At 52.9% G+C, this 26,822-nt stretch overlaps 1 protein-coding gene across 4 annotated transcripts in view; it reads right to left on the bottom strand.

The window, feature by feature from the left end:
* Positions 1 to 1,333: 1,333 nt before the first annotated feature.
* The window catches only part of TMEM63B (transmembrane protein 63B), a 45,403-nt gene continuing 19,914 nt past the window's right edge, over positions 1,334 to 26,822 (bottom strand). For 3 of the 4 annotated variants that reach the window (XM_062629635.1, XM_062629636.1, XM_062629633.1), the window contains exons 2-24: positions 19,369 to 19,567; positions 18,658 to 18,737; positions 16,834 to 16,872; positions 13,230 to 13,320; positions 12,455 to 12,492; positions 11,590 to 11,732; positions 11,269 to 11,320; positions 10,897 to 11,005; positions 10,299 to 10,369; positions 9,401 to 9,481; positions 9,169 to 9,292; positions 8,955 to 9,088; positions 8,672 to 8,809; positions 8,240 to 8,393; positions 7,928 to 8,034; positions 7,033 to 7,119; positions 5,412 to 5,477; positions 5,110 to 5,272; positions 4,878 to 4,983; positions 4,556 to 4,723; positions 4,318 to 4,433; positions 4,002 to 4,082; positions 1,334 to 2,960 (exon numbers count right to left, since the gene is read on the bottom strand). In XM_062629635.1, the coding sequence (XP_062485619.1) occupies positions 2,796 to 2,960; positions 4,002 to 4,082; positions 4,318 to 4,433; positions 4,556 to 4,723; positions 4,878 to 4,983; positions 5,110 to 5,272; positions 5,412 to 5,477; positions 7,033 to 7,119; positions 7,928 to 8,034; positions 8,240 to 8,393; positions 8,672 to 8,809; positions 8,955 to 9,088; positions 9,169 to 9,292; positions 9,401 to 9,481; positions 10,299 to 10,369; positions 10,897 to 11,005; positions 11,269 to 11,320; positions 11,590 to 11,732; positions 12,455 to 12,492; positions 13,230 to 13,320; positions 16,834 to 16,872; positions 18,658 to 18,737; positions 19,369 to 19,545 (2,490 nt within the window). In that variant the 5' untranslated portion in view covers positions 19,546 to 19,567 and the 3' untranslated portion in view covers positions 1,334 to 2,795. The remainder of the gene's footprint in view (positions 2,961 to 4,001; positions 4,083 to 4,317; positions 4,434 to 4,555; positions 4,724 to 4,877; positions 4,984 to 5,109; positions 5,273 to 5,411; positions 5,478 to 7,032; positions 7,120 to 7,927; positions 8,035 to 8,239; positions 8,394 to 8,671; positions 8,810 to 8,954; positions 9,089 to 9,168; positions 9,293 to 9,400; positions 9,482 to 10,298; positions 10,370 to 10,896; positions 11,006 to 11,268; positions 11,321 to 11,589; positions 11,733 to 12,454; positions 12,493 to 13,229; positions 13,321 to 16,833; positions 16,873 to 18,657; positions 18,738 to 19,368; positions 19,568 to 26,822) is intronic. The other variant, XM_062629634.1, reaches the window with a different exon arrangement.

Here is a 26,822-nt window from a genome sequence, read left to right as displayed (position 1 = left end):
GGGATAGCAGAGCTGCAAGGAGCATCACACAGCAGGAAAGTAGACTCAGCCAAGCTGCATGCCAGGGGCCAGCACCCCTCACCCCTTCCCAAAGGCTTTAGCTGTCCACCCAGACCAGCCTTTGAGACAGGTTTTTGGCTGGAGGTGGCAGGAGCAGCCACTTAAAAGGCTACTGAGACTCTGGGGTTGGGCTGACATCTGCCACCTGGCTACCAGCAACACTCCCCTTCCCTCCCACACCATTCCCAAAGCTTCTTCCTGCACCCCAGCGTAAATGCATGCAGCTCCCCCATCCACCTGCTTTTAGCAGCAAAGCCTCTGATGCTTCTGCAAGCCAGAGGGAAAGTCTGCTTGTGCTGGGGAGCCTGTGAGCCACGGCTGGGGTCCTGGCAAGAGGGCAAGGGCTTGCACTGACGCAGGGAGAGCACACAACCCCCCACTCCTCCTTTGCACCACACATGCTCCTGCATCCCTGTTGCAGCTGGGGTGCTCTCCTCCCAGGCCCCAGCCCCCAGCCCACTCCACAAAGAAAAGACTGCAAGAACAACAGCTCCTTTTTTCCTTTTCTTTTGTACACAAATATATACAGGGTATTATACACATCTCTACAGACAGTGCCACTCGGAACACACAGCTCTCTGCGGGCAGAGCCCCCACAGCCACAGGGGCAGCCCAGCCTGTGGCTGTGCCTAGAGACTGGAGCATCCCAGCCACTGGACCAGGGCGGGGGGGCGGGTAAGTGGGTGCAGGAACAGGATCAACATCCTCCCTGCCTCAGCCTGGGAGCTCTCATGTCATTTCTGTCTCATCCCCGGGGGAATGGATAACACTCACCATGCCCCTCTGCACTCACACATGCTCCAGCCCCAGCCAAGCCCCAGGAGCCGGGTGGCCTGCCCTCCCCATGCACTGAAGACCCACATCTTTTCCCCTCCATCCCCCTTTCCTCCAGGCCTAGGATTCCTACAGAGAGGCGTGCAGGAAAGTCAGCTACATCCTCCCAGAGCAGGCCCCTGGCTCTGTGTGTCTGGTTCCTCTCCTCTGGGGGATGATGGGGAGAGAAGCCATGGATGGGACCACCCTGCCCCATAGCAGAGCAATGGCAGGGCTGATGTGTCACTTGTTCAGGTCTATTAAAGTGCCTGGAGCTCCAGGGCCAGCACAGGTGACTGAAAAGGTAAATGACTGTCCCCTTCCACCCAGCCTGTCAGACCCTGGAGGGTATGGCCCCAGTTGGGCCAGTGCAGCAACCCACAGGGGACAGGCAAAGGGAAGTTGGTAGCGTCTGCAATGAGCACCAAACAGGATGGTGGCGGGGGTGGAGGGAAATAAATATAGCTCAATAGCAGGGAGATTTATTATTTTCCTTTACATTTTACACAAGGGGAAGGGGTAAGCAATTGAGGGTAACTGATCCTGTCCAGAAACCTTCTCTTGAAGAGCCTTTAAACAGGGTCAGACCTTCCTGCAGGTGTGAGGGGCTCCAATCCACCTCTCCCATCCAACCTGTCCCCTTCCTGCCTCTGGGACACAGCTACAACCAGGAAAGGGTCAAGGGCAGAGGTAGGGCAGGAATAGCCCCCCTCTCTCAGGCTGGGTGATGGCAGGGGAGCCTACACCCAGTCAGGGCAGCTGAAGGAAGCCAGCACAGCCCCAGGAAGCTTCTGTGCTCCTGAAGTTGTGGTCTTGCTCAGAGAGGGCTCCCAGGGGCTGCTCTCCCAGGGCTCCCTCCCTCTCTGAACTCCTCAGCTGGGCCAAGACCCTGCAACAGCTCAGGGAAAGCAGCCCATGGGGCCCCACTGAAACCAGGCAGAGGTGGCCCCACAGGGTGCTGAGGGCCTGTGGTCCAGGACCCCTTCTCCCTAGCACCCAGGAGACCCCCCAGCACAGTACCCCTGCCCCTGAGACCTGACCCTGCTGTGCAGACGCAGAGCAGCAAAGGGGGCCATAGTACCAAACAGGGGTCTGGTTGATTTGTTTGAAAGGGGAGTAAAATGCCACTTAAAATGACCTGCCTGCACCCCTGGGGAGGAGGGGACAGGACCTGGGGGAGAGGCTGCCTGCGCCTCCTCCTGCCCTCAGCACCCCTCACCCTGCAAGGGGCTGCCTGGCTCACGTTCCTTCCCCACAGCAGTGCCACCCTTGACCATGAGGCCAGGCTGGCCCCTTCCCCATGGGGGGGATGTCTGTCACCACCCCAGTGCCTGGCCCAGCTCCTGGCATGTCACACCACGGGTGGGTGCTGCAAGGGGTTGAGAAAGGGCACGTGCAAGCAAGGGGAGAAGGTGCAACAGAAGGCACCCCCCCCAGGTGGGGCTTCCCATACACTGACTAAAGCTTTTAGTTCATCATTTTCCTGCAAGTCTAATAAATTATTAGTGTTTCCTGCCAGGAGGAAGGGGGACAGAGGGGCCTGCTGAGAAGACCCCAAAGGTTCCCCTTGTGCCCCTCCCCACAGCTCACCCAGCCTTCCTCCTCCCTGCAGGTCCAGAGCAGCACCATGGAGGTCAGAGTCCCCCTTCTCCCCAGCCCCTGGGGTTTTGGGGTCTGGGGACACATTGAAGAAGGTAGCTAGTAAAAGAGCATGCCCGCCGAGCTGCCGGGCCAGCGCAGGGTGGAAGGGCAGGGAAATGGAGAGCTTGTGACAGGGCTCCTGCCCCCACTGAAGGCAGCAGCCCCCGGGGGGCAGGTGGGCAAGGGCAGCAGCCAGCACCCTTGGGTGCCTCTCCCTAGGTCTCCATGTGCACAGCCTGCCCTGCTCCTGGGCCTCCTTCCCCTCCCACCCTCCGAGGTCCCTACTGGTGGATCTCGTTCTCTATGAGGCTGTCCTCACACGACTGGAAATCCGTGTCGTTCATGCCATCTGCATTGATGAGCTCTTCATCCTGTGAGCCCTGCTCCTCTGACTCTGTTGCTTCGCCCTCCGGTGAGGAGTCCTGCAGCACTTGGGCGATGTACTTCTGCCAGGCCAGGCACAGGGCAGGTGAGGGATGGGAGAGAGCAGAAACACAGGTGAGCCCAGGGGCTTCTCCTGGCAGCACAGCACAATACACAAAGAGCCATGCAAGAGGCTGAGAGTGGGGATACATTTGGAAGGTGAGGAAAGGTCCAGAATTCACACGATGTACTCTGGGAGAGGGGCTAAAAGTGGGGATGGCTTGGCCCTGCAACAGTGGATCTGCCAAAGCACAGCATCCCTAGGAGCCAGGGCTAGGAAAGCATGGAGCTTCTCAGCTCTGTGGAGCCCATGTGGACTGGAAGGTTGTGCTCCCTTTTTGCCAGTATATGTGTCCCTCTGGGGCTGTGCCTGCCTCCTATGTGAATCTCCTTTTGGCAAGATGCCACTTCCCTTAGGTATATGGAGACTAGTAAGGAGCCTGCATTACATAACGCACACCCCAGGGCAGCTCCCCTGAGAAAGCAGGAGGCACTGCTGTACCCCATCTCCGCATGTACCCCCTGAACTGCTCTGCACATAACCCAAATAGAAAAGTGTCATGGTGAAAGGAAGCAGCTGAATGATACAGTGAACCAAGGAGAAATACAGAAAACTGACTCTGGGATCATAAGAGTTGGGCAGGGGAGGGGAGAATCCCCAAAGCACTTTCATGGACTTCAAGGCAATGCCCACAGAGACCCCTTTGTGTGGCTTTTGTGGTATGCGACAGCCTTTGCTGACAGGCAACATGCAAAGATGCAGAATGAGAAGTGAGACTGACCCAGCTGGATTCACTGTCCCAGCTGAGAGAGGCAGAGAGTAAACACACAGCATCTGAGGAGCAGTGGGAAAGGGTTGAGTGTGCATGCATGTGTATGTGTGGTGTTACAGTTCACCACCCTGCGAGGGGCACAGCACCTAACACTTGCCTCCCACCCTCACTGGGAGACTCTGGGTGCTGCCTCAGAGCAGTGAAGAGTAAGTTACTCTGACAGGGAGTTACCCCCTTCCCAAACCTGGGTAAGGAGCACAGTAGGACACGGAGGTGGGGACAGGGACTCACAGCTGATTTGGGAGCCGGCAGACTGGTGGCAGGTCTCCCATTCTGCCTGTTTTCTACAGCGTCCACCTCCGTGTGGTCAATCTGCAAAGGAAGTGAGAAGTTAAGACTGCTGGGCAATGTGTTTGCTGTCCTACCACAAGAGCAGCATACAGACAGCAGGGACAGCCTTGGGACTGTCCCCTCTGGGAAGAGACCCCAGGGTTGAGAGGCTCTTCTGGGGAGCAGGCTGTGATTCCCTAGGAGCCCCGGCTGTTCCGTAGCTGAGCTGTGCTCACTAGCAGAAGGTCCCACACCCCTACCCAGTACTCTGCCTCACCTTGTAGTTGTGAGCGCTGAGGTATTTGAAGTGCCCAAAGCAGACGTGACACAGGCAGATCACAATGGTGATCACAAGGACCACAAAGGTGAACATGGAAGTGGGGGCCAGGAACCCTGGGGCAAAGGAAAACCGAAGTGGTGGTGTCAGAGGGACTGACAGGCTGCCAGGACCACAGCCTGGCAAAGGAAGTGGCTCTGTAGGAGGCCAGGGGCTGGCATCCCAGCTCAGCACTCACCTGTGCGCATGGTGGAGAAGAATAGAAGCCAGAAGAGGCAGAGGATGGGGGCTGCCACCACCTGGTTCACAGCCCCTGAATGGATCTTCTTGTCCAGCTTGGCAGGCAGGTAAGCATAATACAAGTTGTATCGGTCCACCAGGTGCTTAAGCAGCATGTACATGAGCCCTGGGAGAAAGGGAGGTATGCCAACAGAGAATCATCCCCTTTTCCAACACCTCTGACTGACAACTGACCTCTATCTCCCCCAAGCCACCCTTCCTGCCACCTTCAAAGGCTCTTCCCAGCCTTTGACACAGGGAGGCAGAGGGGTATCACTTACCAAAAGGGACGATGATGGGGCAGGTGATGCTGTATGTCATGACCACAGTGAAGACACACATCATCCATGCGTAAGCAGCCCCAAACTGGAACTCGTAGGCCTGGTGCTGCAAGAGGGAACAGAGACATGTCAGCATGTCCCTGGGACACACACAACCCCACCAGGGCCCCACTCCAGCACTCCCATCCCCATGGAGAGGCCACAACCCACCCCCATCAGCCCCGCTACGCACTCGTTTGACATTCCTCCGCTCCGCAGCTGAGCGGGCCAGGCAGAGCCGTATCATGTACATGAGCAACCCGGGGATGCGCAGCAGGTCCATGGCATTCCCGATGAAGGCAGAGGCAATGACATAGTTGACAAAGAAGGCCCCGTTGTCTGGCAGGAACACACACCTAGGGAGATGCAGCAAGAGCAGGCTGCAGGAGGTGCTCCTGCCTTGCAGGGCAGTAGCCAGGAACCCCCAGGACCTTTGGACACCAACAAGAACCTCCCCACATCGCAAACAAGGGCCTTCTGCTCAGCTCTACTTACTCAAATCGTACAGCAGCTTCGGCAAGGAACTTTTTGTCAAACAACCAGCGGAAAAACACATCCAAGCTGTGGGGGAGGAGGCAGGAAGAAAAGAGGAACAGTCAGACACAGTGATCACACAGACATGCACGTGCAAGGACGTGGAAGCTGTGCTAGAAGGACCCAAAGCTCTGACCATAGACTTCTTTGTTCCCTCTTGGGATATGTCACTAGCAATTATGTAAATCAAACACTGGAGAAAACAGTGCAGCACCCAAAAAGGGGTGTAAAGCTTCCTGCTCTCGTGTATTCTTCTCCTTTTGACCTGATCCTGTCAGTAAAGTATTTTCTTCTTCCCTCATGCAAGGAACAGGTGACTGACTCTATAGAAGAAACTGTTTAGGTACAAGGTCCTCTCCAAAACAGAGATTAAAAACAAGCAAACAAGAAATCCCATTTTCCTCAATTCTGATTTTCTGATATAAAACTATCCAGTCCTCTGGCACCTTGGGCACTGCTGGAGTACTCGGCTCCAGAGGCAACAGCAGGGGACTGAGCGCTCAGAAGGAAGCGTGGTCTGTTAACAGTATTCTAGTCAAAATGCATTTAGCTGCCTCATTTGTAAGCTTGTATCACAGAATCAGAGTGGTTTGGGTTGGAAGGGACTTTAAAGCTCATCTAGTTATCCATGAGCAGGGTCACCTTCCACTAGATGAGGTTATTCCAAGCCCTGTCCAGCCTGGCCTTGAACACTGTCAGGGATGGGGCAGCCACAGCTTCTCTGGCCAACTTGTGCCAGTGCCTCACAACCCTCAAAATAAAGAATTTCTTTCTTATATCCAATCTAAATGTACCCTCCTTCAGTTTAAAACTGTTACCCTTGTCCTATATCACTACATGCCCTGGGAAGGAGGACTATTCTTCTCCCTCTTTCAGAGTTTGTCTATTCTCAAGAGCTGCCTGACTTCACCAGTGAGGGGCTGCACCCTGAATCCTGAATTTAGGAAGGTAAAGATCCCCCACACTATCATGTGTAATCAATTCCCATCAGTGAGGACCCCCAGTCCCACTCCTACCTCCTAGTTTCCCTACTCAGCCACCGTTCAATGCTGGGAGCCCGTGCCTAAGGCTGGTGTTTGCCACAGAGCATTTCTGTAACTGCAGGAAGATCTGAGGCTCACATCCAAACAGACAAGCATTGTTGCAGCCTACACATAACTTGCCCATGCAGTCAAGAGGTGTAACCTACACTGAGCTGGCTCGAATGGCAAGTTCACCAGTTTTGTGCAAAATCTGGAGCATGCAAGGCACAGGTGTGGGGAGTGCCTCCTTCACCAGCAGATCTCGAGCAGGCTTTTCACATGCATCCACGAACCATGCCAATTTTGTCTGCATTATTTCTAACACCACGACACGTGTCAATGCATCTGCATGTTGATTCAGTGAGCTTCTCAGAGGCACAAACAGGTATGGTCCAACCTAGACCCAGCCAGAACTAAACTGTCACCTTCCTGAGAGAGTGGTGACCAGGGCACTTGTGCGGTGGGAAAAGAATGTCGTGTAGGAGAACTACCAGGGGTGCATCTCAACCCTCCCCATGCTCCTGGTCTCTGCACTTGCTTTCCCTCCCCACCATTTGTACCTGCTCAGGCCCAGTGATGGCAGCAGCAAGACCATGAAGATGAGGAAGGTGTAACACTTGTGCATGGTTGTCCTGTTCTCTCCAGATCTGAGGGCAGAGAGGAGGCCGTTAATCTTTCACCATTACCCTGCCACGACCAGAAGCATCCCCATAGTTTTCCCATCAGAGGGCACCTCCCAGTGTCTGATCTGAATCCTACCCTGTCCACTGCCGGTATGTGGACTTGCTCCCTGTCCTTCCACTGAGTGTAAAGTCTGTTCTTGAGTCCCAGTTCCTCCCTTCCTTGTTTCATAGGCCCTCCCACCCCTCTTATCTTTAGAGGACTCTCTTGATAATGACTCTTCAGAGTCATCTCTCTTGATGTGGTCACATCCTCCCCACCAGCTTTTGCAACACAGAGCAGAGAGCAAAGCTTACATCGCATGTCCTGTGGGGAACGTGCATCACAACCAGCACATTCTTAATGCTCTTTGCTTCAAATACCTTCCCTATGTCCAGAAGCCACAGCAAATAAGGTGATCTTTCCCTTGGAAAAGCTATGACTTACACATGGGCACAGGCACACCACTCCTGCCCGCCCACCAGAGCCAAGACTTCCCTTGCTACTAGCATTTGCCACCAGTAAACAGCCTCAACTCCTGCCAGCTTTCGTCTTCTTGTAGACCTATGTTAAGCTCTGCTCAGACAACCATGCTGCACAACAGCAGCTAAAGACTGTCAGAACAGCTGTCTATGGTAGACCCCAGGTGTCGAAGAAGTGCAATGTAACACCATGGCTGGAGTGGAAAACAGAAGGTCAAGCAGAAGGATCCAGCAGGAGCTTTACGTCAGTGATAATGTCTAGTGGCCGGGCAGCATGCTGGTGTGACTCAGAGCAGGCGCTGGCTGTCCTTACCTGGTCCAGTGCGCTTCAAAGAATGCAGAGTAATACACAATGGTGGGCAGCAGAGCAGAGAAGCACCACAGCAACAGGGTGGGGAAGAACTGGGTGATGATAGGATTCTGCAATGGCAGAGAAGAGACCATGTGTTACATGGTGTGTCAGCTTCTGCACCAGCCGTAGGTACTGCTGCCTTTGCTGACACTGATGGCCCAGCACAGCAGCTGCCACTGCAGCCTGGCCAATTTCTCTCCCTATCCCCAGCCTTGCAGGTCATAGGGGTGGTTCTCATGCTACCCATCCTGCACATGTCTCTGAAGGCCTTACATTGAGGTACTCCACAGGCTTGGTGACATTGAACTTGTCCATAGTGGTGATGATGATAGCAGGGGTGGTGAGGAAAAAGAGAAGGATGAAGAGGACCACATTGATCACGAGGCAGCGGATCCACCAGATGAAGCCCCGGATAGAGAGGTGTTCCCTGGGAAAGGGGAAGGAGGGCATCAGGATGGCTGCATGGGGGAGAAGGGCAGGTCGAGAGCCCCACATACACACCACAGCCCAGCCTGCAGGAACAGCACTTCAGGCACCAGCCCAAGGCTTTCCCCTTCCAAGTCAGATCAGATTGCTAGCTCAGCCAGGCTGGGCTTCAGCAAGACCAACTCATTCAGTTACCAGAGGAGCAGGTGGGGAGGGAGACAGAGAGCGTGCACCCCTCTCCCCTTAGCAGGGCCCACTGAGCCCCACAGAACTGCTCACCAATAGATGTTCTGTGGGTCAGGGGCATAGCTGACGGTCCAGTTGGAGACGTGGAGGGACTCGCTGCAGGAGGAGGCCCTGGGCTCCCCACGGCATGCACAGCCCTGGCACTTACAAGCATTGAAATCTTTGAGGATTCTGGAGAAGAGAAAGAGGGAGATGCTGACAACAAAGGGCTGGCAGGGACAAACCGAGGAGAATGCCTTAGTGCTGGCATTCCCCTGATTTAAGGCGAGAAATGGGACAGGTCATCTTCCTGTGGAGAACAGGACTCTGCACTCACATGGCTGTGATGGTCTCATTGTGGAAGGTGACAAAGGCCATCCCCAGAGGCTTTTCATTCACCTTCTCCTTCTCCCGCTTGTAGTCATCTTTGAGTTTCTCCTCCAGCTTGGTATAGTACTCGATGGCCTCCACCTGGGCAGGGGAACAAAGGTCAGATCAGAGACCCAAGCTCCCGTGTGCCCTCCCACCCAACACCTCAGCTCTTCCCCCACCTCCTCACAGCCTCTGATGACACAGCAACACAGGTGGCCACAGGGCTTGGGGTTGATCATGGATGGGGTGTTCTCCTTGCTCTGCAGGTTGGTGAAGTAGATTCGGCCACGCTCTGCTTTCTTCCTGAAACCAGAAAGCGGAGGAGAAGGAAGGAGAGAAAGAAACAGGGTGGCTCAGAAAAGCTCCTGTGGCACCGGCCCACCCTGCCTCCTCTCCCAAACCAGGCATTACCTCTCTGCATCCAGGAACATCAGCCGGGCCACGTCGTAGCAGGGACGGGCCTCCAGGACAGTGCAGTTGGCGTAGGCCTCCCTGCAGATGGAAGCACCAGCTCATCACCTGGCACCAAAGGCTGTATCCTCAAGCAAACCCCATGCACCCAGGGCTTCGGTCCTGCCCTGGGGCTGAGCATCACGATGCATAGCAAGAGTTTGCTGGGGACAGCAGGGGAGCCTGCAGGCTCTGTCCCTTACAGAAGAGGCAACACCTAGGACAAACACTACATCCTCTGGGCTCTAGCACAAGATATCTCTTTGGACTTTCACCCTCTGGCAGCGAAGAACCCCTCTAACCCCACACCCCCTCTGCCTTCATGGACCACAGGGTTTGGGATTGGGAAGAGGCAGAAGGGTTCCCAAAAGGTACAAAACATTTCTCCTCTCCCCATGGCACTTCTAAATGTGTCCCTTCTAAACATGGCCCTGACTGCATTCACTGAGGTCCTGACAGGAGAGGAATTTAATTTTATTGTTAAAAATATACTTTTCTGCAAGGACTGTGATCATGGCAGAAGCAGCAGCACAACATCCCACAGTCACTGCTTGAGCATCTCCTGCCTGCATCTCACCTCTGAACTCGACTGTATCTCAGGATATGCCCTGTCCACTACTTAGCACACTGATCAGTATGGTTCTGCCAGAGATAGGTGGGCATATCCCAAGGCATAATACTAAGGAAACTGCACATTCAGATAAGATGTGCAGAAAAATAACAGCAAGATGCCCACAATAAAAGTATTCACCTCTTTCTGCTCTCAGTATATTACTGCCATTCTAGGTCACAGTAGCACTACCCCAAATAACATCACTGTTAAAGAATAGCCTTTAATTAGGGATACAGGGAGACTTACTCAAAATGCTTCTTGATCTTCTCTGGCTCAGCATATTTTGAGATCCCATTAATGAAGAGAGTTCTCTTAACCTGGAATGAAGAAAGGAAGGGAAAAAAAAAAAGAGAGGGCAGGCAGGTGTGGATGGCATGAAAGACCACATGGCAGCAAAACCCTCCAAGGCCTGAGTCAGTGACAGGAAAATGCAGCCCCATCACTTTTAGCACCCAGGGATCTCCCTTCCCCTATGCTTCCACAAGCCGCTGGCATCCTGCATCCTGATGTGCTGCAGACCAACAGCCTAAGGTCTTACACTGCAGCTGCCTGAACAGAAACAAGGGGTACCCTTAAGAAGGCAGCAAAAGCAGCTAGAGAAAATCCCAAGGAAGACACGAGTTCCCCCCCACATTCACCCAGCACAGATGTCTCCTGTTTCCCCACAGGCAGTCAGGGCTGCCGCTCTGGAGATCTGCCTTTGGCCAGGCAGAATAAAAGAGCAGTCAAAACAAGAATGTCCCAAATTGCTGTGGGAAATGGGGTGCTCGGCACTCTCGTCAAGGCTACCTTGACAGAAGGGCATGGGAAAATATGGCTGGGAGAGTGACCAGATCCTGCTCACCAAGTCATCCTCTTTGTAGCGCATCTTGGAGGTGTGCCGGCGCATGCTGTACACTGTCAGCAGCAGGTACAGGAAGGCAAAAGATGTGTGCAGCCACAGCAGGTTATTCCTGTCACAAGGGAGACCACAAAGGTCAATGGAAGGTTACCACTACAGGTCTACGTATGGCTGGTCAGGCCCTGAAGGTGCTGGGGCCATGAGCAGTGTAACCAGCATGGCCACATGCCCTACAACCACATGCCCTACAATCACTAGCCTCAGAGTGAGGGCAGAAATACAACCTTCAAAGAGGTGAGGCTCTGCAACAAATAAGCATTTACAAAATGCCCCCCAAGGGCCTCAATTACCTATCCCACCCCTGCCCACACATACCCAGAATTCAGGTTAGCAATAGTTGTCCTCCCAAAGCTGTAGGCGTTGTTTTCTAGGGAGAAAGAGGCAGACACAAGCACATTCAGTTACACAGAGTGGCACAGAGCACCACTAGGGTGGGCTACTGCAGGAATGTCACCTGCAGAACACCCTAAAACCCAGGCTGCCCAGGATGACCCTCTGGATGCACCACACTCAAAGCGAAACAGCAGTGAGGGATTGTCTGTGTTAGTCCTGTCCTGCCCTCCACTGCTCTCCAGTGGTCTGGGCCATGGTGCTGAAAGCAGGTCCCCAAGCCCAGCAAAACCTCCCTGCTCTCACCTAGCAGATCCCCTGAGAAGTTGACAGGTAACACGATGCCCACGGAGAGCACACCCACAGCCACCAGCAGCCCGATGATGTGCCTCTGGAAGGACAGGTAGTGGACCGCATCACCCCCACACTTGTCCCGGATCTCGTCATCCCTGCCAGGGAGAGAAACACCCTCAATCTTTCACATTCCCTCAAGTGCTGGATGGAGAAAAGCACAAGGGCATGGCTGCCCTCCTGGTGAGCCCACACAGCACCCCTGGTCCTTCCATACACATCTGTGACCAGGCCCTGTGGTAGGGAGCCTAGCACTCACCCACGAACCAGCCTGGGCAGAAACCTGTCCATTCAACTATTACTGCAGCCCCACTCCCCATGTGCCAGGCCTTCAGCCCCCCCCAGGACAGGCAGCTGGACACGTGCAAACCCCAGCACACACCTTCTGGTGGACCTTGCCTCCCCTGCTGAGATACTGTCCCACAGTGATCTGAAGCTAAGAAGTACTTGGGAGACTATGCCTGAGCATCATCAGGCTGGGGATGTCTCCCTGCATCACCCAGCTCCCCCTTCGTAGCAATTCCTTGGATAGCAGTGCCCCTAAGAGTCCCAGGGAGAGGAGCAGGGGAGACCTGGGCTTGGTGCCCTTCTCTGTCACAGACCCACTATGTGACCTTAGTTTCGGCTTCAGGACTCTTTATCTAGTCCCATCTTTGCTTGTCCTCTCCAGAGGACACACTTTGCTTGTGTTCTTCACTAGAGGAGGCTGCAGCAAGGGCAGCCACTTCACAGAGCTGTACTGCACTGGGTGCTCCAAGGGCCTGCCATGCCTTTCCTTCTTCCCCATGTGGGTCCCCTTTGCAGGTCCTGGGCCACTTACTTTATCCTGAAGATGGCTGTCAGCCAGGAGCAGAAACCCTGTGCAGAAAGAATACAGGAGGAGCTCACATCATTCTGTGTTCCCTTATCCCCACTCCCTCCTCCAAAGGCTTGGGACCACACTGGTGTCCATGCACCTCCAGAGACTTGGAGGGCAGACCATGAACACCCAGACATGCAGAGCCATGGAGAGGCCAAGATGAAGACGACTGTGCTACTCCATGGGGCACAACACAGGCTGGACTCTGCCATGTGGCTGTCCAACCTCCCAGGCAACCCATGGGCTCTGTGGGCACCTAGAAAATGCACTACTTTAGCCATCTTTCTGAACAAGAAGAGCTCTGTGGGGACTGGGAAAGCTGGGCCAAGCCAGTGCTCCTCAAAGGACACCTGGGGGAGGAATATTTCCTGGGTGCTTCACCACCCATCCATCACCCCTGTTATTCTACTGAACTCTGCCTCCCCTTTAGAGAGGAAAACAGTAGTAGCCAGCAGTGTGAAGAGAAGCTGGCAAGTATTGTTTGCCATGCTGAGACAACATGTTGGACAGATGTCCGTTAAAGCCACAGTTATGTACAGCCTACTTATTTAAGCACATGTCTAGAAGCCACAGTTATGTCACCCTGAGGTCTACACCACACTCACACACTACAAGGTGTGGGACTTAATGCCTGGGGACAGGCAAACTGTGTTTCTTCTGAAGAGTCCTTGGTTCAGACAAGCTCTGGGCTCCTGGCCATATCAAGGCAAGGTGTTTGACTCTTGCTGCTACTCACGTTGTCCCTCTGGTCGAAGTCCACAGAGCTGGAGACGGAGGTGAGGCGCTCATAGCGGTCATGGTTGTCAGAATGCAGGGCGGAGGCTACGCTAAAATGACAAGCGGGAGGTGAGGGAGAAAGTTAGGAGACGTGAGGAGGCAGCCTGGCCAGGAACCAAGAGCACCCAGAAGACTGACCCAGAGGTTAATTCAGGTCAGTTTGCTCCGGTTGAGATGGAGAGATGCAAGATCAGAGATAGCAGTAAACAGAGACCCCTCCTCAGACAGCACCCTGAGCCTTGCAGACCCACAGGCTTGGCCACGGATGCTACTCGATCAGCACCTTCTGCGAGGCACTTGTGTTACACGCAGCAGCACTTGTGAGGAGGGGCTGGCAGCGCCTGCCATGAAGGACAGACGAGGTCTGTTAAGCACAGAGTTTGTCGAGGAGAGGAAGGGGAACCAGAGGGAGCCGCAGTTCCTCCAGCTCTAGTGCGGCCACAAGGCGGCAGCCCCAGAGCTCCTGAGAGGCGCTGGCAGCAGCTCCACACTTGCCTTGGGGAAGAGAAAGGTTGGGAGTCTGGTGAGCTCGATCCTGCTAGACCAGCTCTCCACACCTTCAGCACAGGGAAACCCAGAAGGAAGAGGAACGCAGCTGAGCCCCAGTGGGTGGCTGGAGCCCAACCTGCTCTACAGCCTCAGCTGAGCCTCCTGCCTGGAAATCCCTCCAGCATGAGCAGGGCAGACAGCTAGAAGTGAAAGGACAGGAAAGCAAGAGAGATGAATATCCCAGACCGCTCTATTCCACGCACAGGCAGGGTCCTACAAGAAGAACCTGCAGCAGAATCAACCAAGGCAGACAACAGCCCCCGCTATGAATGGAAACAGAAGGCAGCTGGCAAATGAGACAGGAAAATGATCAGACCTAATTTAAATAGCACTTGCAAGATAACAACAGCAGGCTGGGACCATGGAGGTGCAAGAAGAGATATGGCTGATCTGAAGGTTAGAAGCAAAGGATAAAACCAGACGAAAACATGATCTCCCTGTAACCAGTAAAGGTTCAAGGAGGATCAGATGGACAAGAACCCAGAGAAGCAGCTGAAAGACAAGTGCTAGAGACAAGGTGGATGACACTATGGGAATGAGAACGAGCAAAATACCCTCACAACCTTGCTGAAGGAAAGAGCATGGGACGCACAGCCTCTGTCAGAGCACAGCAGCACCTGCTGAGTCCCTAGCTGGAAGTAATGGAGAAGAAATCAGCTGAAGGTCATGGGACTACAGCAGTGCAGATTCAACAGTGGTGTGCAGCCTTGCAACTGTGCAGCCCAATGCCCTGCTCTGCTGGAGGGACAGCCTAAGTTTCAACCAAGCTCTTGGACCTTCAGCTCCAGAGGGCCTGAAGCTGGGCGCAGGGAGGAAGGGCAAATTTCTGCTGTCTGAAGCCCCGAGGAGAGCCCAGCATGATGACATGGTGTGCTTTTGGCTCCTCAGTACTGGAAAAGCAAAGCGCAGAGCAGAAGCAGCACTGGAGGGAAGAACTGAGTGCCATGTTATGAGATGACCAGGCTAACTCAGCTCCATTTGCAGGGATGCAGAGACAATGAGGATGACCTGCAGTGCTAAGAAGACAGAAGATGCCAAAGATGAGAAGCTGAAGAGGGAGCTCCAATGGTAGCTGCACCTAGCTGGAGGCTTTTTAAAGCAAAGCACTTAACAAAGCAAGTGGATGGCAGCAAGGCTGCCCTAAACCATGAGAAGATTAAGGTGGGACCCTACCTGCTGCCCGCCCCACCAGTGAAGGAGAAGGACAGGGTCCAGGCATGGCTAGCTTCAGGCCAAGGGAATCACAGGCTCCAGGATGGGAGGCCAGGCATGCCATAGAAAGGGCTTGCTACAGCATGAGGCAGGAGGTGGCTGTGCAGGTGGCAAGCCCCACAGGGCTCTGTGAACATTGCCTTTACACAGAGGTGTGGGTAGGTTGCCACGAATTCCTGATACACTGAGTCACCATTTGAGTGCTGATGGCTATCACAAGCCCTGGCAACGGACAGGACAAGGGCCCTTGCTTGAGAACTGGCAAGTGGACACACCAGACAAACATACCCTTTTGCACCAAGAGCGATGCTGCACATTCAAGGGCTGGGAGCACAAGGTGGCATACATGTGTCCCTGAGCCCCAGCAAAGAGCACGGCTGGGATGGGAAAGTGCCACCAGCCTTGGAGGAGCACAGCCAGGACAAGGTTTCCTCTCTGAGCTCCACAGGCTTTTGGAAGTTTCTGGCTACCAACACTGTCCCAGCTCAAGCAGTAGGTTTTTTGGGGGGAAGGGGAGAAGCAAGAGCAAGTTCAGATGAAGAATAGGAGCAGGAGGAAGTGGCCTCCTGGAGAGAAACAAGCACTCACAAGGATAACTGAGGTGCCCCCCCTGCAAAAACCTCATAGCATGATGGTTCTGCTAACTCTGCCTTACTTCCCTCACAAGGTGTTAGCAAGGAAAAGTTGCCAGACACACCTGAAGCAGAGCAAAACACTAGTGAAGCACTCAAGCATGAACAAGGGGTCCCCTCTATGCCATGTACCACAGGTACCACCATCTCTATTTTTGTAACTCCAACTGCTCTGCTCCTTTGGGGGCAAGGAGCAGCTACAAAAATAGGAGCACCCCTGTACCCTCTCAAGGCAGTAGCAGTGGCAGGCCCCTGCTTTGGAAGTGGTTGGAGTATGAGAAGTGAGGCTACAGCTTGCTGCCTTGGCCTTAGACTTGTGTCAGCCTGGCTGGAGTGACCTCGCAGGCTCTGCAACACCAGCTGACTGTCTCCTCTGTGGTGTGTACCACCCAGCCAATTGGTGAGGCATAAGGGATGCTCTTTTCTTAGCCATAAAAGCAGCAAGAGGGAAGAGCAGGGAGAGAGGGTCCATGGCAAGGTTTAACGGGCAATGCCAGGCCATGGTGCTGGAGGATGCTCTCAGCAGTGCTGAGACAAAAAGTTTGCTCCTGCAGGGGGAGCGAGAAAGGACAAAAGTGCTGCTGCCCTGCTGGGTGTGCTGCCAGTTGGGGTCATGTGGCAAGAGACGAGGGCCAGCACTTGCCCTGGTCCCAGCAGCCTCATGAGGTAAAGAAAAAAAAGCTGTAAGTCTTGCAACTGCCAACCGGATCCTCTCTGTGCATCCATCTGCCCTTGCAGCCAGTGTGGGAGCAGTCCTCGTGGCACCCTGGCACAAGAAGGATCAGGCAAAGGATGTGACCAAGCGTGCTGTGGGCTCAATTGGGTTTATTTTCTCCATCATAAGGCAGGACAGCTGGAGGTGATAGAGCAGGACATACGATGTGGCAACCTCCACTTCGGTCAGGACAGGGAGCTCCTTGGCACTGCTGCCCTTGCAAGTGTTTAAAGACTACAGGGAAAAAACAGGGCGCATCCAGCTGTGGCAGTGGCTGACGCAAAGGGAAGGGAAAGAGTGTGAATCCACTGAAAGGCACAAATCCAAGCCCAAACTCCCAGCCACTTAGATTAGTTCAGAAGCAAGACAGAAAACTGCAAGAGAACAGGAGAGAGAAAGAGAGAGAAAGAGAGAAAGCAAGAGAGAAGAAACGAGACCCTGAGAAAACAACATACTATTCCCGCTCCTCTCGCTCCGTCTGCCAGCGTCGGCGCCTGGGGGCACAGAAACAGAAAGGGAGAGGTTACAACCCTAGGAGCAGGTGCTGGGTCTCCTCTGTCACAAGGAGCTATGCACCCAGCACGGCTCCACACTGTCCTGGGGGAGAGACACCGGCTGATGGTCAGACTGGAGAAGACCTTGCTTCCAGAGCCCAGTATCACCCCAAATCACAACAACCCAGAGCCCCCAACAGCTTGCGGGCAGAGTGCTTTGCTGCCAGCTAAAGGGAAGCTAGCCTGGCTCCACACCATAGGTGCCCCAGGGAGTCCCTGAGGGACAAGGCCAGGCAGGACACCCTGCCAGGGCTGCTCAGCTGTCGTCTAAGCTCCCTTTCCATGCCTTTACTCCCCAGCCAGGCAGCCAACACACTTGCATGCTACCCTCCCCAAATGCTCATCCCACCCTACACATGGGTCAAGCAGCAGGAGGTCCTCCCTGGGATCTTGGTCCTGGTAATCCACAACTCTTACCACACCATACACTTACCAGCTGTCCCTCACCAGAGAGTTGGCATCCCTCAGCCTTTCTGCCTACAGCCACTGCTCCCACTCCCTTGCACCAAAGGTACTCAAGCATCACCTCAAGCATCAGAAAAAGACCACCTAAGTCCAGACCTGTGCATCATGTGACCAACAGTAAGCACTTACATGACCTAAGCTTTCATGTAGGCCCAGAAAGCTTTACCCTGAGGAGTTGCTGCCCTCATACAGCTATTACCTTCTCCTCTTTTTCCCCCGATGTCCCTACATTGCTGATTCCCCCAGCCAGGCCAGAAAAGGAGGGTCCGAGGAGCCACAGGGACACAGCTGCTTATCTAATGCCATCCAGGACCACTTATTTAAACTAGAAGAGCTCCTGGTTTGCTGCTGGAAGAAAACAACTCTTTGCACTGTTGTGCACAGAGTGCCTAAAGAGCAGCTTGCTTGAATCTGTACTGCCAAGGAACCAAAGAAGTTGGAGCTCAGCCCCATCTGAGCCTTCGGGTGCAATGAGCTCATGGAGCTGATTCAAAGGGAAGAACCATCTACCACAGCCAGCCTTCAGAAGCTGCATTTTGCCTCTAGCACGTGACAAAGCACCACAGGCACAGCAAACTACCCCTGGAGAGGGGCAGACTACCTGCACATCCCTTCTGGCTTAATCCAGGAGAGTTCCTTGTTCTGCAGTGAAAGAAAATAATCACTGTCCTTCCTACTGCTGCCAGCAAAAACAACCACAGCATCTCATTCTGCTGTGGAGCTGCCATCCCTAATGGTCCCTAGCTTTTGCCAACAGACACTATAGCTCAAAAATGCATTGGGTAGGAAGGATCCATACCCAGACCGATTCATCAGCACTTAAGATGCAAGCTAAACTCACATTAGCACAGCAGTACTGCACCTGGAAATGCAACCTACCACCTGAAAGTGCTTTTAATGAGAATGGCACCCAGCAGAATCAAAGATACCTTCAGAGGCTTAACAAAGCCTTCACTGTGGCAGCCCTCACTCTTCCTTTGACCTTTTTCCTCTCTTTCTGCCTTCCATCTGCTGTTCCTCTGTAAGGGCTCTTGCAACTGTCACTGTAGGGACCATAAGTTACATGGAGCCAGTAGCCACTCCCTGTGTTGGGAGAAGGATGCTGTAGCAAAAAAGCCAGTAAGTGAGGATTTTTCCTGTTCCTGGAGCTCAGGGGATGCTTGCCTCTCCTCCCCAGCTGCCCCCAGCACATGCAGCGGTATTTATCCTTTCTGCCCCACAGAAAGAAGGGTACCATGCATGCCCTTCTCCCATGCTTACCTGTCAGCATCAGTCACCAGGGCCAGGCGTCCATAGTCCCAAGCAACTTTACGCAAAATTGAAAAGACAAACAACAGTGCCTAGAAGAGAGCAAAGGAAGAGCTGTGAGATGAGGCATTGTCCAACTCTGTGCAGAGCCACAGGAACAGGCAGGGTAGGAGGCGACAGAACTGCTCAGCTAACAGCACACTGGGATCATGGGACAGCACAATTTCCCCAGGGCTGTTAAAATCAGACTATCTGGATGGCTGTGGCAGGCAGAGGTCCAGGGTGCAACACAGTAGCTAAGTTAGCCACAGGATCAAAAGGCCCCTCAGGTCCCAGAGAAGCGAGATTATTCCTACAGTATCTGTGGTCCTGCAGTTTCTAAGGAGGAACAAGCAAAGCCTCTGGGTGGGTAAAGCTGCAGGGACCTGAGACCATAAGCAGGAGGTTTGGGATGTGGGACTCACCTAATCTGACCCATGTCCTTAGGAAAATTTGCAAAACCTTCCATGGGCTCAGTGTGGTAGTATTTGAGTTAAGTCAATAGTGGCTAAGCCCACAGTAGGTAAGGGACATAATCAGGGCCATGATCAGGGCCACAGAGTCAGCCAGTAGCCAAGTAAGCCAGCAGCGAAGTAATGGATGGCATTTGGGGCCCTCAACATTAAAGACCTCCCTTCATGGCTAATCATGGAAGAAGGTGCTGAAGCAACAGTAGGTACTTACGAGAAAGCACATAAAATCAAGGGCTAGGACAGTGGGCACCCCTCCGAAGGGCAGCCCCTGCAGCACAGTGCTGCGGATCCGGGCACTGTAGCAGTAGTCCTTGGTGCTGTTGTTGCATGTGGAGGTTTTGCAGGTGGCCCCCGCCGAGCCGAGGGTGGCAATCACGTAGGGAAGCATCTCTACAGCTTCATCGTCTTCCCTGGGGAAAGAAGAGAAAGGCATGGTTAGAAGCACAGCAGCTGAACAACAACTGCTGGAGTTTGGGGCCTGCCTTGCCTGCTACCTGAGGCCTCCTCTGCCCTACAGGATTTCCATGGGCACCAGTGTCCAGGGACAGTTCATCTGGAGAAACCTACCGAATGTGAGGGTGCTGGAAAAGCCCAGGTTCTTCAGCAGCTGTGGTCCCACCACACACAGTTCCTAAGCTCCCTTTCTTGCTCCCCCACTTTCATGCCCTTTAGGTGCATCTCCTTCTCTCAGACTGCTACCCTTCCTGGGAGATGGTGTGTCATCCCCTCCACCTCAGCAGAGAGAATGTTCAGGTACAGGAAAGAACAAAGGGGTGGGGTGGTGCGGGGATGAAGTCACATCTGGATGATGGAAACAAACTGCTATGGGACAGTTGCTGCATCATGATCCCACAATTTCCTTTGCCTGTCTGCGTGCCATTAACTTTATTAGGCTGACTCACCACCTTCTGCTCATTGCAGGCCTCAGCCCCCAGGTCCCAGGGCACCCATCAGGGGCTAGTTACACCTCCTGCTTGTTTTCTTTCTTTCCTCTGACTTGGATGCATTGAGATGCCACCACACAGAGGGTGGAGAGGAGGTTTAGCCTGTCAAATACTTATTTTGGTGCACCTCAGATTGCTACAAGACCTGCAGGTGGGTTTGGGTCAGCACCACTGCAATGTCACTGCTTGGACATGGAGAGAGCTTTCTCCTGTGCAGAGCAGCTCCATGGAAAACACAGACAAGACTATGCTAGCAATGGATAAATGAAAATTGAGCATCACTGGGATGATACAGAAATAATAAACTGACAGCAAAAACACAACCACTTTGTGTAACAGGGAGAGAAAATTCTCATCAGCTGCAAAAGGAAGCACTGATAACAGATAAGACCACCTACCCAGGCTGCTGATCTCTGAATCTCTCCTCTTACCCAGCATCGACGAACCATCCCAAATCCTTCACTACTATGTGTAACACATAGGAAGGCTAGATGGCATAACATCACTTCTGGGCAATGCTCAGGTGCTGCTTACCCAAGCCCAGAAATGTTATCCTTGTGGGACGGGCAAAAGAGCCATCACTTGCTCAAAGCATGAGAAAGCCACCACCACCACTGCCCTGTGCTGGCTTCACACATGTCCCAGAGATGCCCCCTGCCACCAGCCCTTGCAGCTCTGTGTTGGATGGTTACATTGGCAGGGAGGGCACAGGGCTCTTCCCTCCAGCTCACGGCTACATCCTGGCAATTTCCTGCCTGGCTGCAGAGATTTATCAGCATCGCAACACAGCACTGGCTGAATAATGGGCACCAAATCGTTCACTGCATTGTCATGAAGAGCTCTGCTTCCAAGTGAGGCCTCCCAGCTCAGCTGGTATGGATGCACAGCTGGAAACCAGCTGAAGCACCAGCGATAAAGGGCAACACAACAAGCAAAGGCCCAGCTGGGTACAGGCATTGAGGGGGGTCAGCCAAATTGGAAAAGCCACCAATCAGCTTGTAAAGATAGTCACAGGTATAGAGCTGGAGTGGGGCTCCTGGGAGCAGAAAATGGGAGTATAAAAGAAAGCCAAGCCATGAGATCACAGTTGGGAAACAACTGGGAAGCCAGGCAGGATAATTCACCCTGGCTGAATTAACAAGAAACTTGGAAGCTCCAGGGGAGAGACGAGAAGAAATGATGGGATGAAACTCAGCAAAGGGAAGTCACATGCTTTGGAGTGTGGATGCTTATATCCCTCTGGTTTTATTCCCAAGTGCCAGCCTAGATGGACTCACTGCAAAGAGAAATTACCTCTCATTCCTCTTTTGGGGAATCTTGCAAACTTTTAGGTTATATATGGTATCTTGCAGCAACGAGTTCCAGATATTGAATAAAAGACTATGACCCTACTGCAACTGCCCAGCCTTCAGCTCTCCTTGCATAGTGAGAGAAGCTAAAGAATAAAAGCCTTTGCTTTTTCTAGACTTAAGCTCACTACTATTAAATGCCTTCTCTTTCCCATGACACAAAGTCTCTTCCAGCTCTAACCACTCTCACCACATACCCCAAATATATCCTCTCTTTTGACCCTATGGAAAGGTGACCAGAACCGCATACAATATCCTGAGTAGGAAAATGACCTTGGCTGCCAGAACAGCATCCTGATGCTCTCAGCATCTCTCCTTACACTACTCCTTGTGCAGTCGAGCATGATTTACTTCTCCAATGGCACCTCTGCACATTGAGGACGAGTATCTCCAACCAGCCTGCAATGCTGCTGCCCTGAGTAGCCACAGTAATTTAGAAGCCAGTGTTGTCCCAGAACAAATCATTCCTTCCAATACACCTGGCTGCACACTTCTAAGGACCCACTTTCTCCCTGCCTCACACCACTTCACAAGGTGGCACTTCATCCTAACAGACCTCAACAACTCCAGGGTGTTGGCAGACTTTAGGCACCTTGCTGCACATTATCTTTTCTGGATCATTAACCACAAACCTCATCCCTCCACTCTTGTCACACTGAAGTTGTTCATTCCTAGGCTTTGTTGGTGGACCCTCAGCCAATTTTTGATCCATGAATATGCATCTCTTCCAGTTGGCAGTTTTCTTAACAGTCTTTTGTGAAGGATTTCAGAGGTTTTCTGAATACCCAAGCCAGTTATACAAGCTGCCTGAATATTACCTACTATCTTACAGAAGTACTGAAAGACTTGCAACAGATCAGGGAGGTATGATTTTCCTCTGCAGAGAGCAAACTGTTTTACCTCATTCCTGCATGTTTTATAGACCCATTTTCTGGTAGTCTTTCTACAAAAATGAGGCTCACATGCTCACATTGCCCATGAGCCTACCATAATCATTATTCATATAAACCATTATATGTTCAAGATGAACTTTGCAAGCCTATGGGTAATTTAAGCCACATTTCACAGAGACAGGTTCCAGAGATGTAGTTTTTTCCCCTGAAGCCTAGATGATGGCCTAGAAGGGAATGGAGATAAGTTTTCTTAGCTTCTCCAGCAACCCAACCAGAACACCCAGTAATGGAAAAGCTGGGGCATGTGCCCAAGGCTTACACTGCCTTTTCATCAGCCCAGCCAGGTGGCACAGTGGCAGTCAGCACCATCCTCTGGTATGCAAGCTCCCACCAGGCTGGTAAGCACAAGAAGGGGCTCCCCATGGAGACAGAAGTGCTTCAGGGGTGTGGGAGGGCTGGGAAAGCTTGCAGGGATATGGTTAAAAGGTGCCTTTCCTGGTCCCTCCTTCCCCTGGTGTGCTGTAGGACAGAGGGAGCATGGCTCTGCCTGGGCTGGGATGCTAACATCAGTACAAGCACAAAGAGCCAAGGCTCAGGCAATTGGTGGGAGGCTGTTGCAATGGATGGGGCTATGGGAACCAGCCTGTGGTGTCCAAGCCCTTTCCTGACCATTAACACAGCTTTCCACCAGAGCACACAGTGGGGCCAGAGGCACTAAGACCAGGACATCAAACCAGGTCCCATGCAAGCCCCAAAGTCTTCCCCTCCTGCACTACGTGCATTTAATGCTGACTTCCTCAAAACTGCAAAGACAGCATAGAAGAACCTGCCAAAAAGCATTTTCAGCTCTTATTCAGCAGTTCCGGACTCCATCCACTTCTCTGTGAGCAGTGGGAAGGGGGGAGGGAGGAATGGCAGTCCCCCTGCTTCCCCATCCCCAGAGAAACCTGCTCCCTACCCCACACACCCAGTAGGATGGCATGTCCATGCTGTCCCATGTTTCCATGTCAGGAGCAGAAGCATCCTGCTTCCTAGTTGAAGTCCCTAAAGCACATCCCACTGAGTGCTGCAGGGCACCAGCTCCCACCCACTAAGCCCTGTGTAAACGCAGTGCTGGGAACTGCTTCTCTAGAGGGCTTGCCAAGGCAGGGGCTCTCCTCCTCCTCGCCTTTGTCCTTGGTCTGCAGGTCATGACATCTTGCTGGGTTTTTCCTCTTGGATGAGCACCCATGTGGAAGCCAAGCAAGCCTGCAAGCTCTCATCCATCCGTTGCAAAGGGGAAGAGGGAAGGCAGCGGCATGAGGCTAAGAAGGCTAGGAGGACATGCCTTGGCTCTTCCATGGCTGTGTGTCAGCCTGCAGGGTGTGCATCAGGATGCTCACAGAATCATCCTCCAGTCTAGCAGAGGCCTGAGGGGCTCTTGCAGGGCAGGGTAACAGGAGGCACCCATTGAGGAGGCTGCCTTCCCCACTCTGAACTCTGCCATGGCACAGCATAGCTTAGGCACACAATAAAAATAGCACTGCAGGCCCCTCCAAACGCAGCATTTCCTGTTCTCACCAGCTCTTTGCCCCTCATGCCCAGTGTTTGCATCCTCTGCCAAACCCCTGACACCAGGGAAAGAAGAAAGAGAAAGCATTCTGCTGGGACTCATGCAGGAATGATGCAGAAGCTGTACAGCCGGCTTACAGGCAGACAGATGAGCTAACACGGGCAAGTGTCTAGCTGCATTCTTCCAGCCATGCCACTGATGTCATGAGGAGGTGACCTGAGAAATGCCTGCAGAAAAATGTAAATCAATAAAGCATGGGCCTGCACTTGCAGGAAGCGTGATGTCAGCACACAAGCTATGTTCGTTTGTTTTCTCACCGGTAAATGTTAATAACCCATCTGTAATTAGTACAGCGAGACTGTGCTCTGGTACACATACACTCCTTTATGGAAAGGTGAAAGCCTCACAACAGAGCGGAGGCACAGAGACAGGCAGGATACCTGCCTGGATACCAGCAGGCTTGGGATTACAACATAAAAGATTTCCAGATTAAATGAAACCAACAAAACAAAACCAACTCCAAATGTGCTAAATCTCTAGGATTCAGTGTTCAGGGAGGTGAGGTGCATTTTGGTTCCTGGCCCCAGAGTGTGCTGGGGACATGGCCTGTACCTTGCAGACCTGCTCCTCTGGGGTGCCCTTGGTCACCCAAGCACCACAGGGGGTCTGTGCCATGATGCCAGGGGCTCGAGCCTGAACGGTGCATCACCCTCTGCCAGTGCAGCAGAGACCTGCCTGCACTGGGCACTGGGGACCCTCATACAGCAGCCAGTGCTCAAAACCGAGGAAACCTGTTCACCCTCCAAACATAACCCCGTTATGTTACCTACACCTTGCCAGTGAAGCCCAGCAGAGAGAGCTCTGTGCCAACCGCCTGCAGCCATGAACAGATCACAAGAACAGGCTGACCCTTGGAGAACAAAGCAGGGAAAAGCCTCAGGAGAGATAGGAAGAAGGGGTCAGCAAATTAGCTGAAAGCCTTTCCCAGAGTACAACAGCGAAACAAAGAGGTAAAAACCACTCTTGCTGCAGACAGAGTGGTGGGAAAGCTGCCCTGCACCATGCTTCAGACCTGGTATGGGGCCTTCAGGCAGCTGAGGGCTGGAGAAATGCTGACATGCTGGGTGCATCAAGGAGGAACACGATCTGCAGGCCAAGGGGAAAAGCATCAAGAAGTAAATGTGCTACCAATGCATTTCAAATAAGCCTGGGCAAAGCACTGACAAGCATACAACAGGGATCAGTCCTGTATCACCAGAAAGGAGGAGGACCTGCCAAAGCCCTGCATCCCTCTGCCTCCTCTCCATCTCCTTCTACAAAGCTCCCTGCTCTCCATCTCCTTCTACAAAGCTCCCTGCATGCTTCATCATTGTATGAGCTAGCCAGGCAGACACCAGGCCTCCAAAGCTTTGATCTGGCAGGCTCGGCTTCTTCAAAGCAAAGATGAAGTACACCCTTGTCCTGGGTCCTAGGTCCAGCTGGCTTTGCACCAAGCCTCAAATATGTGCCAGCAAAGGGCAGCACACCTTTTTGCCAGCCCGTGGGTTGGCAGGTACTGTCGCTGTCAGAGCCAGCCCCTGGCCCCACGCTGCTCAGAGCACTGCTTTGCAGCAGCTTGTGTACTGCTGGCTGTGTCCATCCTGCTGGTCCTGCTCCCAGCGCAGCTGGAAGCACAGCCAACCACACAAGTGCCTGGCAGGGATGGAACTGTAATCTAACTGTAACTACAGGGATAGAGTGTAACAGCAGGGAGCCTCCAGATCTATGAGAAACCAGGATTAGATTTTCTCCTAAAGGCAACTGAGGCCTACAGAGAAAACCGAATGAGCAAACAGGAAGGAAGCATGGCTTGCTTTCCCCCACCTGAAAGGAGGAGTGGAACTCCTCCAGGAACTCTGTCCTGAACCTGCTAGAGGGTGATCCTGAAGGGACACTGAAGAGTTAGAGACTCCTAGTTACTTCCTGGAGCTCAGTACCAGGCTGCTCCTTTGTTTCAAAGACTTGCAATGGGGTTGTTTGAAAGATGCCCTTCCCTGGGAAAAACCACTCCACAAGCTGGCTAATCCCAGCATCAGGGAAATCTTCAAGTTTGAGGGGAAACCAAGCCATTTTATTGCAGCATTTTGTCCTTGACCATCTTCCCTTGACATCTCACTTCTTTCTTGAAGGTTATTTTCCAATTCATGATTTTCAATAAGGGGAAAAGGTTTTGGGGGCTATATTCCATGAAGGTCAGGGAACCTGTCCATTTCATGCCTCTGACCCTTTCAAGATCCCCCAGGATAATCAATCACAAAACCTTCCCTTTGAACATCAGCAAAACCCTTCATATGCTGCCTTTACCCACTGGAAACTGCCAGCCTTACCAAGCGATACGGATTTAGCTCCAGGCAGCTCAGTCTTTATTATGCCTCTTCTACAGCAATTCCCTCCAATCTGGGGGTAGTCCTTTCAAGTCATATGGTGCCCTGAACATAATGTTCCATGCCAAGAGGGCTGTACCACAGCTTGAAACCCTAGTATGCTACAGTTCATCCTGGTTCATCTCTCCTGGCTAATCTGCCTTCAGCCTCAAAGACTTTTTGGTTGCTCTGGCTCTGTGTTTTTCTCCCACATCGCACCTTGTTGCCCTCCTGCCTCAGTTTTCACATCCCATTGTACTAGGTGCTCCTGGGCAAGTGGTGTCCATCCCTGTTCTGGCTGTCAGGGAAGGACTGATGGTGTCTCCATCCCCTTCCCCTCCAGGGAGGTTTGGTGGAACAGTGCAGCACCATGCTATGCTGCAGCTCTGCTGCCAAGAAGACAGTCCAACCACCTCCATCTGGCTATAAGGAACAAACACAGCCACAGTACCCAGCACCAACCCCATTTGCTTTGCCTCCTGACAAACACTATGGAGTCTCAAAGCCACATGGACATCCCCAGGG

Source organism: Pezoporus occidentalis, unplaced genomic scaffold (assembly GCF_034315485.1).
Source record: "Pezoporus occidentalis ecotype Australia unplaced genomic scaffold, CSIRO_AGI_Poc_V1 ctg34, whole genome shotgun sequence".
NCBI classification, from domain to species: domain Eukaryota; kingdom Metazoa; phylum Chordata; class Aves; order Psittaciformes; family Psittacidae; genus Pezoporus; species Pezoporus occidentalis.
The sequence above is the reverse complement of the archived record's forward strand: the minus strand, read 5'-3'. Positions and strand labels throughout refer to the sequence as shown.